Source organism: Mesoplodon densirostris, chromosome 10 (assembly GCF_025265405.1).
Source record: "Mesoplodon densirostris isolate mMesDen1 chromosome 10, mMesDen1 primary haplotype, whole genome shotgun sequence".
NCBI lineage: Eukaryota > Metazoa > Chordata > Mammalia > Artiodactyla > Ziphiidae > Mesoplodon > Mesoplodon densirostris.
This window is the reverse complement of record NC_082670.1, coordinates 20,098,130-20,110,821: the sequence shown is the minus strand read 5'-3', so window position 1 is coordinate 20,110,821 and position 12,692 is coordinate 20,098,130. Positions and strand designations below refer to the sequence as shown.

The 12,692-nt window shown below is 41.7% G+C and overlaps 1 protein-coding gene across 1 annotated transcript in view; it reads left to right on the top strand.

Moving 5' to 3' along the window:
* The first annotated feature begins 3,139 nt into the window (after positions 1 to 3,139).
* The window catches only part of DCDC2 (doublecortin domain containing 2), a 147,768-nt gene continuing 138,215 nt past the window's right edge, over positions 3,140 to 12,692 (top strand). The window contains exons 1-2 of the mRNA XM_060111380.1: positions 3,140 to 3,432; positions 7,847 to 7,901. Coding sequence (XP_059967363.1) covers positions 3,140 to 3,432; positions 7,847 to 7,901 — 348 coding nt within the window. The remainder of the gene's footprint in view (positions 3,433 to 7,846; positions 7,902 to 12,692) is intronic.

The window sequence follows — 12,692 nt, the reverse complement described above, 5'->3', positions numbered from 1 at the left end:
CAATTTACTTTCCCACCAACAATGCACAAGGGGTCCCTTTTCTCCACATCCTCACCAACATTTGTTATTTGTGGTCTTTTTGATGATAACCATGATCAGTGTTTATCTAACTTTTCTGGCTTCTGAAATCCTTCTCCCTTTGCTGTGTTGGGATTCTGTATAACAGAGAAGAGCTCTAACACAAATTCAGCAAGCAAAAGGAGCAGAGAGAAAGACTGCAAATATATGACTATTTCTGTTGTTGTTTCTCCGCCATAGTTAAATATAGTTAAGCCTGCTGCACAGGCTTCTCATTGTGGTGGCTTCTCTTGCGGAGCACGGGCTCTAGGTGCAAGTGTTTCAGTAATTGTGGCACACAGGCTGAGTAGTTGTGGTTCGCGGGCTCTAGAGTGCAGGCTCAGTAGTTGTGGCACACGGGCTTAGCTGTTTCATGGCATGTGGGATCCTCCCGGACCAGGGCTTGAACTGTGTCTCCTGCATTGGCAGGCGGGTTCTTAACCACTGCGCCACCAGGGAAACCCCAAATCAATTGTTACATTTCCAGGAATTTTAAACAGGGTCATTGCATAAATATACAATTAAATAACTTACATTAAAAATAAAGATAATAACTACTGAAAACTCATCACCACCTCCATTTTACTATTATCTCTGAGGTTATATATCTATTGTATCTGAATGGTGGAAATACCATACATGCTACTGCACATCTCATGCTTTCAGTGATGTCAGATTGGAGCTGGAAATTGGCCTTGTTTGCACTACTTAAACTACAAAAGTTGGCAAGTGCTGGGAATCAAGGCTTTCCCCACCCTGCAAACCAGTAGTTAAACATTTATCACCATATCACTGTCTAAGAGGCAAATGGATAAATGAGTCTGGGCTCAGGAGACAAATCTGGACTGGAGATAGTGTTGGGGGAGGCATCAGAATACAGATGTGGGGCTGCTTCATGGGCTGATGACAAGGATTCACACTCAGAAGATCTCATGCTTAGTTTATTGTTCTGTGGCCACCATCTTGAAATTCGTAATTCTTGAACAAGAGGCCACATGTTTTTATTTTGTTCTGGGCTGGTATGGGTATGGATGGTAGGGAGGTTTAGGTGGTCTGGGGGTGGCTTGATTTACTGCCTTTCATCCCTCAAAACAGGTTTTCTGTCCTATTCACCTACTTGGTAGCACATCCCCACAGATATTTTCCCCATCCATTCCCTCAACCTGTGTATTCTTCACAACCAGCTCACAAAATTTCCTTCTTCTATTTTCCCTCTGTATTGTTCTCTCCTCTTTAGTCTTCTTTTGAAAACTGTTAACTTTCAAGGCATTGATGTATTAAGTAACTTTAATAATAACATTTCTGCCCCAGATTGCAATGTCCCATACATTCGTCTCTCAGATTGGTATGACATGGTGGTTAAGGTGGTCCTGGAATCACAGAAAACTGGGTTTGAATTTTCCCAAACGACCTGAGGTGAATGTCTTCTGTTTCTCTACGCCTCAGTTTCCTCATCTGAGGAGAGAGTATTTACCTCTGAAGGCTGTGAACATTAAATTAGATAATCTAATTAAATTAGATAATCTAAAGTGCTTAACACAATGCACATGGTAAGTGTTCAGTTAATGGTAGTTATTAACATTATTTTTATTCATAGATGAAGAATTAGGAACAGCCAGTAATGAAATTTGCACATGACATATAGTAGGGACGTCTTAGGAGGAACAAAGGGAACACTGGGAGAGATGAGCTGGAAGATTTCAACTTTTTAAAGAGAATTTTCCTGCTTCCATAATATGTGTCCCAGAGTAGCTTGGACAAAGCACCTCTTCACTGAAGTTCTCAAAGCTCCTCTCCCCCATCTTACCGTACACCGATCCAATCTATACAAACAGCATGGATGTGGGCTCTTGGGCACCGATAGCCACAGCCTTCTTGAGGCAAACTTTTCTCGGCATAAAGCTACGCATATGGTAGGCACTTCAAAATATTAGATTTTTTTCTATGTCGCTGTATCCCCCAACTTCTAACACAGCGCCTGGCACCCAGTAGGCGTCCATTTATAGAGTGACTGCATGGTAATGACTCCCAGGCTTCCCCTTCTTCCCCCCAAAACACTCACTTCTCGAGTCTCTGCCGGAGGCTGCGGGCAAAGCCCGACGGATCCAGGAGCGCGCCAGGCCTAGTTAATTGATTCCGCTCCCTGCGCGCGGCTGCAGTTGCTATGGAAACGGCGAGAAATAACAACTCCGTTCCCCCCGCGCGCCCCGGGTGAGGGAGGCCCGCAGAGGCAAAAGCAGCTGGAGGAACAGCGGGAGCGACGCGCGGCCGCCGCCGACTTCAGCGCGGCGCCCCTGCCCCACCCCCGCCCCGCCCGGCCCGGCCCGGCCCGGCCCGGCCCGGCCCGGTCCGAGCCGCCCCTCCCCCCACTGGGCCTCGGGTGTCGGTAGGTACTCCGGCCGCGGGTGCCTCCCGGGATCCCACCCACTACCCCCCGCCCTGGGACTCGATTGCCTGCCTCTGCCCTATGTGTTCAACGATGCCCATGGGAGCTTCGCCGCGGCGCGGTGCAGGTCATCTGGGGAGGGGGGAGGGGTCTGGGAAACTCTCTCAATGCACTTTAGGCATTTATTTCTCGGCAAAGAAAAAAATGGGCAATTCCAGCTGGAACCCTAATTACTTTGGGAACAAACAGAAGATTGAGAGGGGAGAGAGCCAGGCGAGGAAAGAAGTTTCATCACATTTATAAATTTTTTATAATTCGTGTGTGTGTGGTGTGTGTGTTCCCACCTCCCTCCCGGGCGCACGAAGTTTGCCTGTTTCAAGCCCCCCGCGCGGCTCCTGTGCAGAGGTGGTTACACCTTGATTCTGCCGGTAAAGAGTGAAACAGGTGTCTTGCGCACACCGCGATTGCTGATTGGCTGTGCAGACTCTGGTGAAATACTTAAATGTGTCCTGCAGCTGCAGGGTCTTCGCGGGGTGAACGCCCGGCATACGCAGTTGCTTCGCCTTTACCCGTGAGCTTGTCTGTTGCCCGTTCGTTTCAGGACGCGACCCCGCGCCGCGTGTGCCGTGAGGCCCCTGGGGCAGCGGACGTGCCTCCCCGCTGAGAAGCGCGCCTGAGCGGCGTCCCGTGGGGAAGATGAGCGGCACCAGCGCCAGGTCCAGCCACCTGTCTCAGCCGGTCGTGAAGAGCGTGCTGGTGTACCGCAACGGGGACCCCTTCTTCGCGGGGCGCCGCTTCGTCTTCCACGAGAAGAAGGTGTCCAGCTTCGACGTCTTCCTCAAGGAGGTGACGGGCGGCGTTCAGGCGCCCTTTGGGGCCGTCAGGAACATCTACACCCCGCGGACCGGGCACCGCATCCGGAAGCTAGACCAGATCCAGACCGGGGGCAACTACGTGGCCGGGGGCCAGGAAGCCTTCAAGAAACTCAAGTGAGTCCTTCTATCCCCACCACCCGTCATTTCAGAGGGTTCTAAGGTGGAATGGAATAACCCCCGCCTCACCCCACACCTCGGTGCGCTCAGGGGCTGTGACTGTGCGGGTTGATGCCACTCAAGGCTCCCGCTGCGGCTGGGGTCAGAGGTTGAAAGTGTGATTGGAAAAGAAAGTTCACGTACGGAGCAGGAGGAACAGACTTTAAATGTGTGTATAAGGAGTGGGAATCAAAAAAAAAAAAAAGTATTCCGTGACTAGCTATTTGGAAAGAGTAGCACAAACGTCATGTTAGATATTTGGCATTTTCTGTTCTGCTTTTTCTCTTTCCACTTTTGCTTGGAACCTATCATTTTATTTCATTTTAATTTTTGTTGGAGTATAGTTGATTTACAATGTTGGAACCTATCATATGAGTTTAAATAAAGACTTCTTAAAAATCACTTGGAAGTATTGTCACCCATAAAGAAAAGTGCTTTCAACCTTTCAATTCCAAGTAGAACTGACCACACCCCACTTTGTGACCCTCCTCCCACCTCCTGCACGTTTATGTTATTTCCTAAATGCTTGGAAAAGTTTACTGGCTTACTGTATTTGTCTACATGTCTGTCACCAGGTACTTGATGGTTAAACCTTCAAGGACAGAGGTCGTTAGTGGTGCTTATCCCCAGTTCCTGGCAGGGCGCTCACTTATTGTGGGCGTTCAGTGAATCTGCAAACTGTGCTTAGGTCTCTGAAGGGAGCAAAGATAAGACAGGATTCCTTGTCTTTTGGAGTTCACAATCTAATAGGAGACAGACTACATGCACACCAGTAATTTTCATGCAAAGTACAAAAGAATGAGTGCAATTAGAAAGATAGTTAAAGTTATATGGGAGTTGAGAGAAATTATTCCTCGTGGGAGTGGGTACTGTAGGACAGGTAGAATTTAATATTCCATAGGGTTTTTTTTTTATAGCTTTACTGAGATATATTTCACATAACATAAACCACAGTGGTTTTTAGTATATTCATAGAGTTTTGCTGCCATCACCACAAACTAATATTAGAACATTTCCATCACTCCAAAAAGAAACCCTGTACCTTCCCAGTTTCCCCTTCTCCCCATGCTCTAGTAACAACTAATCAGTGGTAGTTAATTTCTCTGTCTCTATGGATTTGTCTATTCTGGACATTTTATATACAGGCATACCTCAGAGATATTGCAAGTTCTGATCCAGACCACTGCAATAAAGTGAATATTGCAATAAAGCAAGTCACAGGAGTTTTTTGGTTTCCCAGTGTATATGAAAGTTATGTTTACACTATGCTGTAGTCTATTATGTGTGCAATAATAACATTATGTCTAAAAAAGTGCATGCCTTATTTAAAAAATACTTTATTGCTAAAAAATGCTAATCATCATTTGAGCCCTTAGCAAGTCATGGTAGTAACATCAAAGATCACTGATCACAGATTACCATAACAAATATAATATAATGAACAAGTGTGAAATATTGCAAGAATTACCAAAATGTGACACAAAGACATGAAGTGAGCAAATGCTGTTGCAAAAAATGGCGCTGATAGATTTGCTCCATGCAGGGTGGCCACAAACCTGATTCAATTTGTAAAAAAATGCAATATCTGTTAAGTGCAATCAAATGAGGTATGCCTGTAAAAGGAACCATACAATATATGACCTTTTGTGTTTCTGTCTTCTTTCACTTAGCATAATGTTTTCAAGGCTTATCATGTTATAGTATGTATCAGTACTTCATTCTTTTTATTGTTGAATAATATTCCATGATATGGCTATACCACATTGTGTTTATCTGTTAATCAATTGATGGATATTTGGATTGCTTCACTTTTGGCTAATATGAATAATGCTGCTATGAACATTTTCATTTCTCTTTGGGTATATACAAGTTTTCATTATTTGGGTGTGTATAAGTTTTCATTTCTCTTTGGGTATATACCTAGGAGTGGAATTGCTGGATTGTATGGTAAGTCTATATTCCATAGGTTTTTTTCCCCCCATAGTTTTTAATATAATATTTTAATTAAAATTTAGCTTGGGCCTCAGGATGGGAAAAAAGAACCTTTACCATAAAATCTATGCTTGTGACTTCTGATTGTGTAGAACTATTTTCCCAAGTATCACTAAAGTTATCTAATATCATCCTAGCTTGTGTAAGTTTGTTTAAATTGAGTTCTAGGTGTTCTGCTTTTTTCTTATGCCAGATGTTCTTTTTATGGGAGGTGAGGGATACATTTGGATTTAGTTTCCCTTCCCTGAAACCCCCTTTAGTATGCTTTGTCTAACTTCCGTAGAAAAGAGCCAAATGAAACTGTACTTCAAAATAACTTAGAACTTAAAGCTGAGAGTCAGGAGACTTGTGTTTGAGCTGTTTATTAGCTCTGCATCCTTGTGCAATTCACTTGACACAGCTAGTCAGTTTCCTAATGCAGAAAAGGAACATAACCATTCCTACCTCACAGTCTTGTTGTAGAAAGTAAATGGTATGGATGTGAATGTGTTTTGTAAACAACGAAGTGTTATAAATGCAAAGCATCTCTGTGTCCAGTTCCTTTCATCATATACTTCGTTAATTTTTTAAGTTAAATAATTTTCATATGAAGCAATTTCATGGGAATGTAAATCTGCAATTCCAGACTCACTTTAATAATTCGTATTCTCTTTTGTTTATTTAGTGCTACCAACTCAAAAGATAAAAACAGGTACAGTTCCAAACCACATAGAAAGTGCACTTCAAATCACTCTTTATATATATATATATATATATATATATATATATATATATATATATGTATATATGTATATATGTATGTATGTATATAAAAGAGATTTGCATGGTTATTTTTGCTTTTAACTCACACACAAAAACCCTGAGTTTGTTATAACAGTGTCCATGGTTAATTTTCCATGCTGACAGATGGGTATTTATTTGTGTTAAAGTGGTAGTATCTATGGTTATAATGATAGAAGCCAAGAAGATTTAAATGCTGAATATATTTGAAGCTTTGCAGTTTTAAGTTTACATAACAAATGAAGCAACTGGCAGAACAAAAGAAAGCCCAAAAGATGCTGAGCGTAATTCATGCCATGTAGACCCTAATTGATGTTGGGGAAGATAGCAATGGTGGAAAAATATTTTTCAAATGAAAATGATCAACTTTGTTCTTGCATATCTTTTACTCATGTTTCTTCTAATGTTTTTGAAATGGTGATTAAACTTCAGGTAGCTATTAAACCTTTATTTTATAACAGAGAATTCTAGAGATTGTTATTTTCCTCAGAGTATTCCTTATGCATTTTGGGACGTTGACTCTACTACATGTGGATCTGAAATCACTTTCCTGCACATGACAGTTAGAATGTTTTATTGTTATGTCAGAAATCAGTCCCTGAAGATTTCCGAAAGACCCATTTTATTGTTAAGCAGAGGGAGAATTTTCACTGTCTTGTATAATACTGTTTATGTAAGAGAAATGCATGATAATTTGCAGAGGTATGGATTAAGTAAAGCGTTCTATCCAAAAAACAACAAAATAAAACATAGCCAAAATTAATTCTAATATGAACTTTTTTGGCAACTCAGCAATTATGGTAGTTGAGGTAGAGAATGTATCTATCTTTCTATTTATGGTTATAAATTAAATCCTAGATTTATATTTATTTTTAATATTAAAACATTTATTTAGCACCTTCTATGTATGAAGTACAGTGGAACAAGATCACAGTGATGGACAGATAGCTTGAAGTGGACAAAGGTATAAAGTTTTTAGGTTGTGCTTATGCTATAGCTAAAGAATGATCACTAGTTAATATATGTAGCAAACAGTAATGGAATAATAGGGGTCTTGAGAGGTTAACTAGTTTACCCATCTGTATTTTAGCTGAACCAGTGCCTAAACCATCCATCCCACACGGCTGAGCGTTTCTGGATCATTAAAGTGCTCTCCCAGGAAAAAAGATTTCCCAGCTTTTCACAGTTGTTACTCTAATGCATGGGATCAGTACTACTTTCTTTGGCCTAAAGTCTGTGATTAATAGAACTAACTGTTAAGCAGCTTTACACACAAACCACTCTTTATATCAAAATTGATATAAAAATAAGAAATACCATATATATAGTAAGTAGCTGACCATTGTGGGGAAAAATGTTCCCCAGTGGAAGTATGTATTTCTAAGACTTCAATTTCATTGAAGTTTAGCATGGACATGTGTCAGCCTTGAAAGCAGTTCCTGTTATTATAATGGCTTTTAATTAGTAGCTATTGATTTTTGCTTTAGGCTTAAGTATTTCCTATGGCTAGCTTTACTTTTTAATAATTTTTAAAAAGGCAATTTACATAGCTGATTCAAAAGTAATAAAAGAAGCCCTTATTGTTTTTTTTTTCCCCCAGTTACTTGGACATAGGAGAAATCAAGAAAAGACCAATGGAAGTTGTGAATACAGAGGTAATGCAAATAATAGTAATAGTGCTGCTTTGTGTTTCTTATGGTATGTCTTAGAGATTTGGATGACATTCTAATCGAGATAAATTGTCTAATGTATATAAACAGGACATTAGATGTTTTAAGGCAAAGATAACCCTTTCTGTGGATCATTATCAGAAACAGACCGGGTAGGTGTCCTCAGATGTGTAGGACTAGACACAACATGTTCTTATTCTCCCATTTTCTAGCTGCGTGTTCTCTGGTTGAAACCCATAGGGATTTTCCCTGTCAAGTGAGAAGAGATTCTGAGCACCGTGATACCAACCTTTGCCAAAATGACATCCCTGTCCTGATTTGCTTCTGACAGTCCAATGTCTGAAATGGCCAGGATCACTCTGACTGGCCCTGAGGCTTTCAAAGGAGCCTGTTAAGACTTCCTGTGATATCAGGAAAACACGTCCAGGTTAACTTGCATTAAAGTTCACTTGAGCGTGGTCACCAGAAGCTTGCATGAAGACTGGCAATGAGTCTTGTGACATAGATATTCATTCCACTATGTTCCACATAGCTTCTGGATCCCTAGTGGAACCATCTCTAGTGGGTATTCTATAGGATGTATTCCTATACATCCTTTATTTATGGATGAAAAAATAGATTAAAAAAAAAATTAAAGCAACAGCCTTAAACGTCCCAGTGAGACAGGGAAAATGATAGTTAAACCCAGATTGGGATTCTGTTCACCAGCCAGACTTGCCCTCCTCCATTTGGACACCACAGAGTCAAGTGCTCCCAGTGGAGTGTGTCCTGTCAGTGAAGAAATGACTAACAGGAAAGGAGTTTGTCCTCATTTGTAGTGCAGAGCCCCAGGGAGACCCCTCAGCTCTGGCCATTTCATCCCATGCTGGGTTTATGCCCAACAGGACCAAATGGGTCTCTCTAGGAAAAAAAAAAAAAAAACTACGTAAGAAAAAATTTTAATTGTGCAGTATTTTTAATAACACGAGGTTAAATTCATCATTCAAATAATTTGTGGGAAAACGTGGTAATCCCAGACATTATTTCAAATAATATTGTTTGTATTTTTGATTTTCAATGTATGAAAAGTTGATAATTTAGGAAAGTGATAAGATTTATAGCTTAACGTAGACAAAAATATAAATTTTTCAGGTGGTGCTTATGTTACAGGTAAAGAATGACTGCTAGTTAATATCTGTAGCAAGTAGTAAGAAAAGACATTAGTGCATTAGTTCTGGATATAATATTGTTTGAAGGACACACAATTGCTTGAAGTAAGCTATCAACACCTTGCTTGAAGTTAGTGACTGAAGCCGAATTTCTGCAGTAGGATTTGAAATGTGTGAATTCCAGAAAAATTATGAGTGTATATTTACTCTGGATTCCAGTGTCTTTGATGAAGACATTGGGTCTGGCAAATTGCAAGAGGTGTGCAAAAAATTTTTGGAATATACTTTAAAAAAAAAAGATTATCCTTAACAAAAGAAGCATTCACAAGGACTCCAGTGAATTTAATTTGCTAATTGTTCTTCCACTTTGGAGCAGTAACTATTGATTTCTCTTTACTTGGGGCCTGTGCGCGGGCCACACAGACAAGGTTCTGATTTATGAATGCACGTCTTACATGTGACAAATCCACCCCTTATCTCCAACTAGAAAACAGCATCTCTCCCGCTTCTAGAACACTGTATCTCTCCCACTTTACTTCATACTGGTGATTCCTGCCCCTTCTCATTTGCTCTAACTGCATGGATCCTGCTGTAGCCTTTCATTTCTTCTCAGCCCTTCCCCTCACAGTCTTCCAAAGGGGGTCATTTTGGGGATGCAGAGCAGGTGGGAAGAGGTGGTGAGAAACTGTTCTGTTTGTCCGTGACCTTCAGCACTTTCCCTCACCCACCCAAGCCCCACTCTCCCACTTTTGTCCCCCTCAACCTTCCCCCCCAGTCTAGACAGCAGTGTATTTACTTCCCTCACTTTGCATTTCCAGTCTTTTTCGGCCGCTCTGCATGGCATGCAGAATCTTAGTACCCCAACCAGGCATCAAACCCATGCCCCTTGCAGTGGAAGTGAGGAGTCCTAACCACTGGACCAGGGAAGTCCCTTGCATTTCCAGTCTTGATCTTCAACACAGACACCCTCCTCCCCAAAGTCCACACCATGACCACACGCAAAGCCTGCTTTGAGCAAGGGGACCCCTGTTTTCATTGCCAGCAAGGGAGAGTTTTGGGTTCCGGGCATCCAAAATAGGAATTCTGAATGCATTTTTCCATAGAGATATCACTTTTACTGTTGGTTCTGCAGTCTTATTGATGCTGTTTTAGGTGGAGCACAAGTCAGAAAGGCTTTTGTAGGCTGAGCTGAGAACCTCACTTTTGTGTGTGTAGTTCTTACTGGGCAGAAATACCTCTCTCTTTCACAAGTGATTAACCATCAGACTTTTAGAATTCCACAAGTTTATAAGTTAGAGGACAATCTATGTTCAAAATTTGAGGACAAACTTGACAGACACTGGCCTTTCACAATATTATAGATTCTATTTTCTTGATCTAAGGTGGTGATTTCCTTTCAACATTTGTGTCTACTGAGAAAAGAGTGCATACCTGGTAAAATACTGTTGATGACTGCTATTCTTTGGAGGAAGATAACACATCTTTCTCCCAATCACAGGGAGGAATTCACAGAAATAATTTTGAAGTGGGAACATGAATACACAGAATTGGAGAGTTTAGAGTTGTTTCAGAGAAGAAGTTTCAATGCAGTAGTAGCACAAATAATGTCTATTCAAAGATGTTTCAATATGAAGAGTTAGTAAAATTACCTGTTCATCAAAACTGGGGACATTTCCCTCAAATCTGATGTATTGCATATTGTTTAAGTTTTCAGTGTTGGGGTTACCTAATAAAAGCCACCACACTGAGGTAGATGATTCAATTTTTCTAATTGCTTGAAGCATATTAATTCTGATTATTCACAGTGCACATTATAACAGAAGGACTTTTGCCGTCTGTTGGGGTTTTGTAGGACGTGTGGCGTTGGGTCCCACAGCTGTGGCTAGATTTTCACATGTGGTAGGAAACCCAGCCAGTGGGTGCATTCCTTTCCTCCTCCCGGAGCACCCCCCGCCCAAGTCCATAATCCAGTTTGCTTGTTCTTTAGACAGTTAATAGTTTAGACACAGTGGTATCCACTTGCTGACTGCAGGTCACATAATGAGAATGGGCATGTCATCTTGACGTTCCAGGTTCTGCTGTGGTTTCTGTCATTGCCCTTCTGTGCCATGAAAGTCATCTTTGAAGAGACACTGAAAGGACAGCTAGTCCTATTCCTCTTCTTCTTTGTAGCCATGTCATCAGGACAAAGGCAGAACTCTAATGCACCTGTTCCACTAACCTGAAAGAAGTACGTGGTCTTATGTGGCCAACACTTTCTGCAGCAGGAGGAAGGGGGAGGGGAAGCGGAGGAAAGACAGAGAAGAAAAAGGAGATGGGAGAAAGAAAAGCAAAACGGTGACTGTGGTTTGCACCTGCTCCAAAGTTGGGCTGCGCTGTGGGCTCTGAGCCCTTCCTTACCTCTCGACACCAGGCCTTGCTTTTAATAACATCCAGATAAAGAGACCTTCTAGGCCCCCCTTGGACTCCTGCCTCTATTCCCCAGTCATTGTTTTGAGCTATATTTTCATCTTTCTTCCCGCTTTCCCTGCATCGGTGGTGGTTTTAATAAAGACAGTGTTCTCATCTTCTGACCTTGGTAGTTCATCTCCTTATTTTTGTCTTCCCAGTCCTCTCTCTGCTTCCTTTCCCCCCCTCCTCTCTGCCCAGTTTCAGATCTTGTTCTATGTTTCCATGTTCCAAGTCCACTCACCAACTTCTTCCTTTCCTCTCTCAGGGAAGCCGTCTATGGAGCCCTCCGTCCTCATGCACTGGGAGCCTCTCATCCGCATGTGGGATACCTTTCCTCTTGCTTACCAGCTCGCATCGTGCTTTTACCCTTTCCCTTTAACTGAAGGAGGGTCTTCTTATTTTTCTGCTTTATCTACTTTGCTTTCACATGATTGAACACCTGTACTGTGCAGCATGGTAGGCAGAGAGCAGGGGAGCAAAATGAACAAGACATGTATAACCTCTCACCTCCAGGAATTTACAGTCTTGCTGAAAAGACAGATATATGAAAATATCCAGTTACTGCATAATAAGCGATTCAGTTTGGTAGGGGTTCAACTCCCTTTGTGCTGAGCTGTTTATTTCAAGTGCTTTTGACTTTATCAGGTGGCAACAAAGCCATCGGTGAACTCTTCAAAGGGAAGCTTCCTTCTTCTTTGACCTAGAGTTGTAGATGTTGCTGATCAGCTGATCAGCTCTTCCCTGTCTCATCCATGTAGTGAATCCTTTAGATTATGACATTCTTTAACACTTATTTAGAGAGCAAAATCTGTTTCACTGTGTAAGAGGCCTTGGATAGGGCCATTCTGGACAGAGGAGACAAGCAGACAGTTTGGCTACATAGCACTTAGGATGTGTTGGGAGCTGTGAGTCATCAGGTATAAAATGAGTACTTCCCCTTTCTTTTAGGAGTTTGGAGTCCAGGGGAGAAGACAGGGAAGTAAACCAACTCTTATTATCCAGGACACATGTGCTTGGCTAGAGGGATGCTTGGAGGACTGAAGAAAGGTAGATGGGATTAGGTTTATGGGTCAGTCCGTTTTGAAAAGATTTTAAATATAACAATCTTTTCTTTTTGGCCCATTTCTCTTAGATTAAGGTTCTGAGAATGTCCCTTTCTACTCCTTGATTAAGGAGG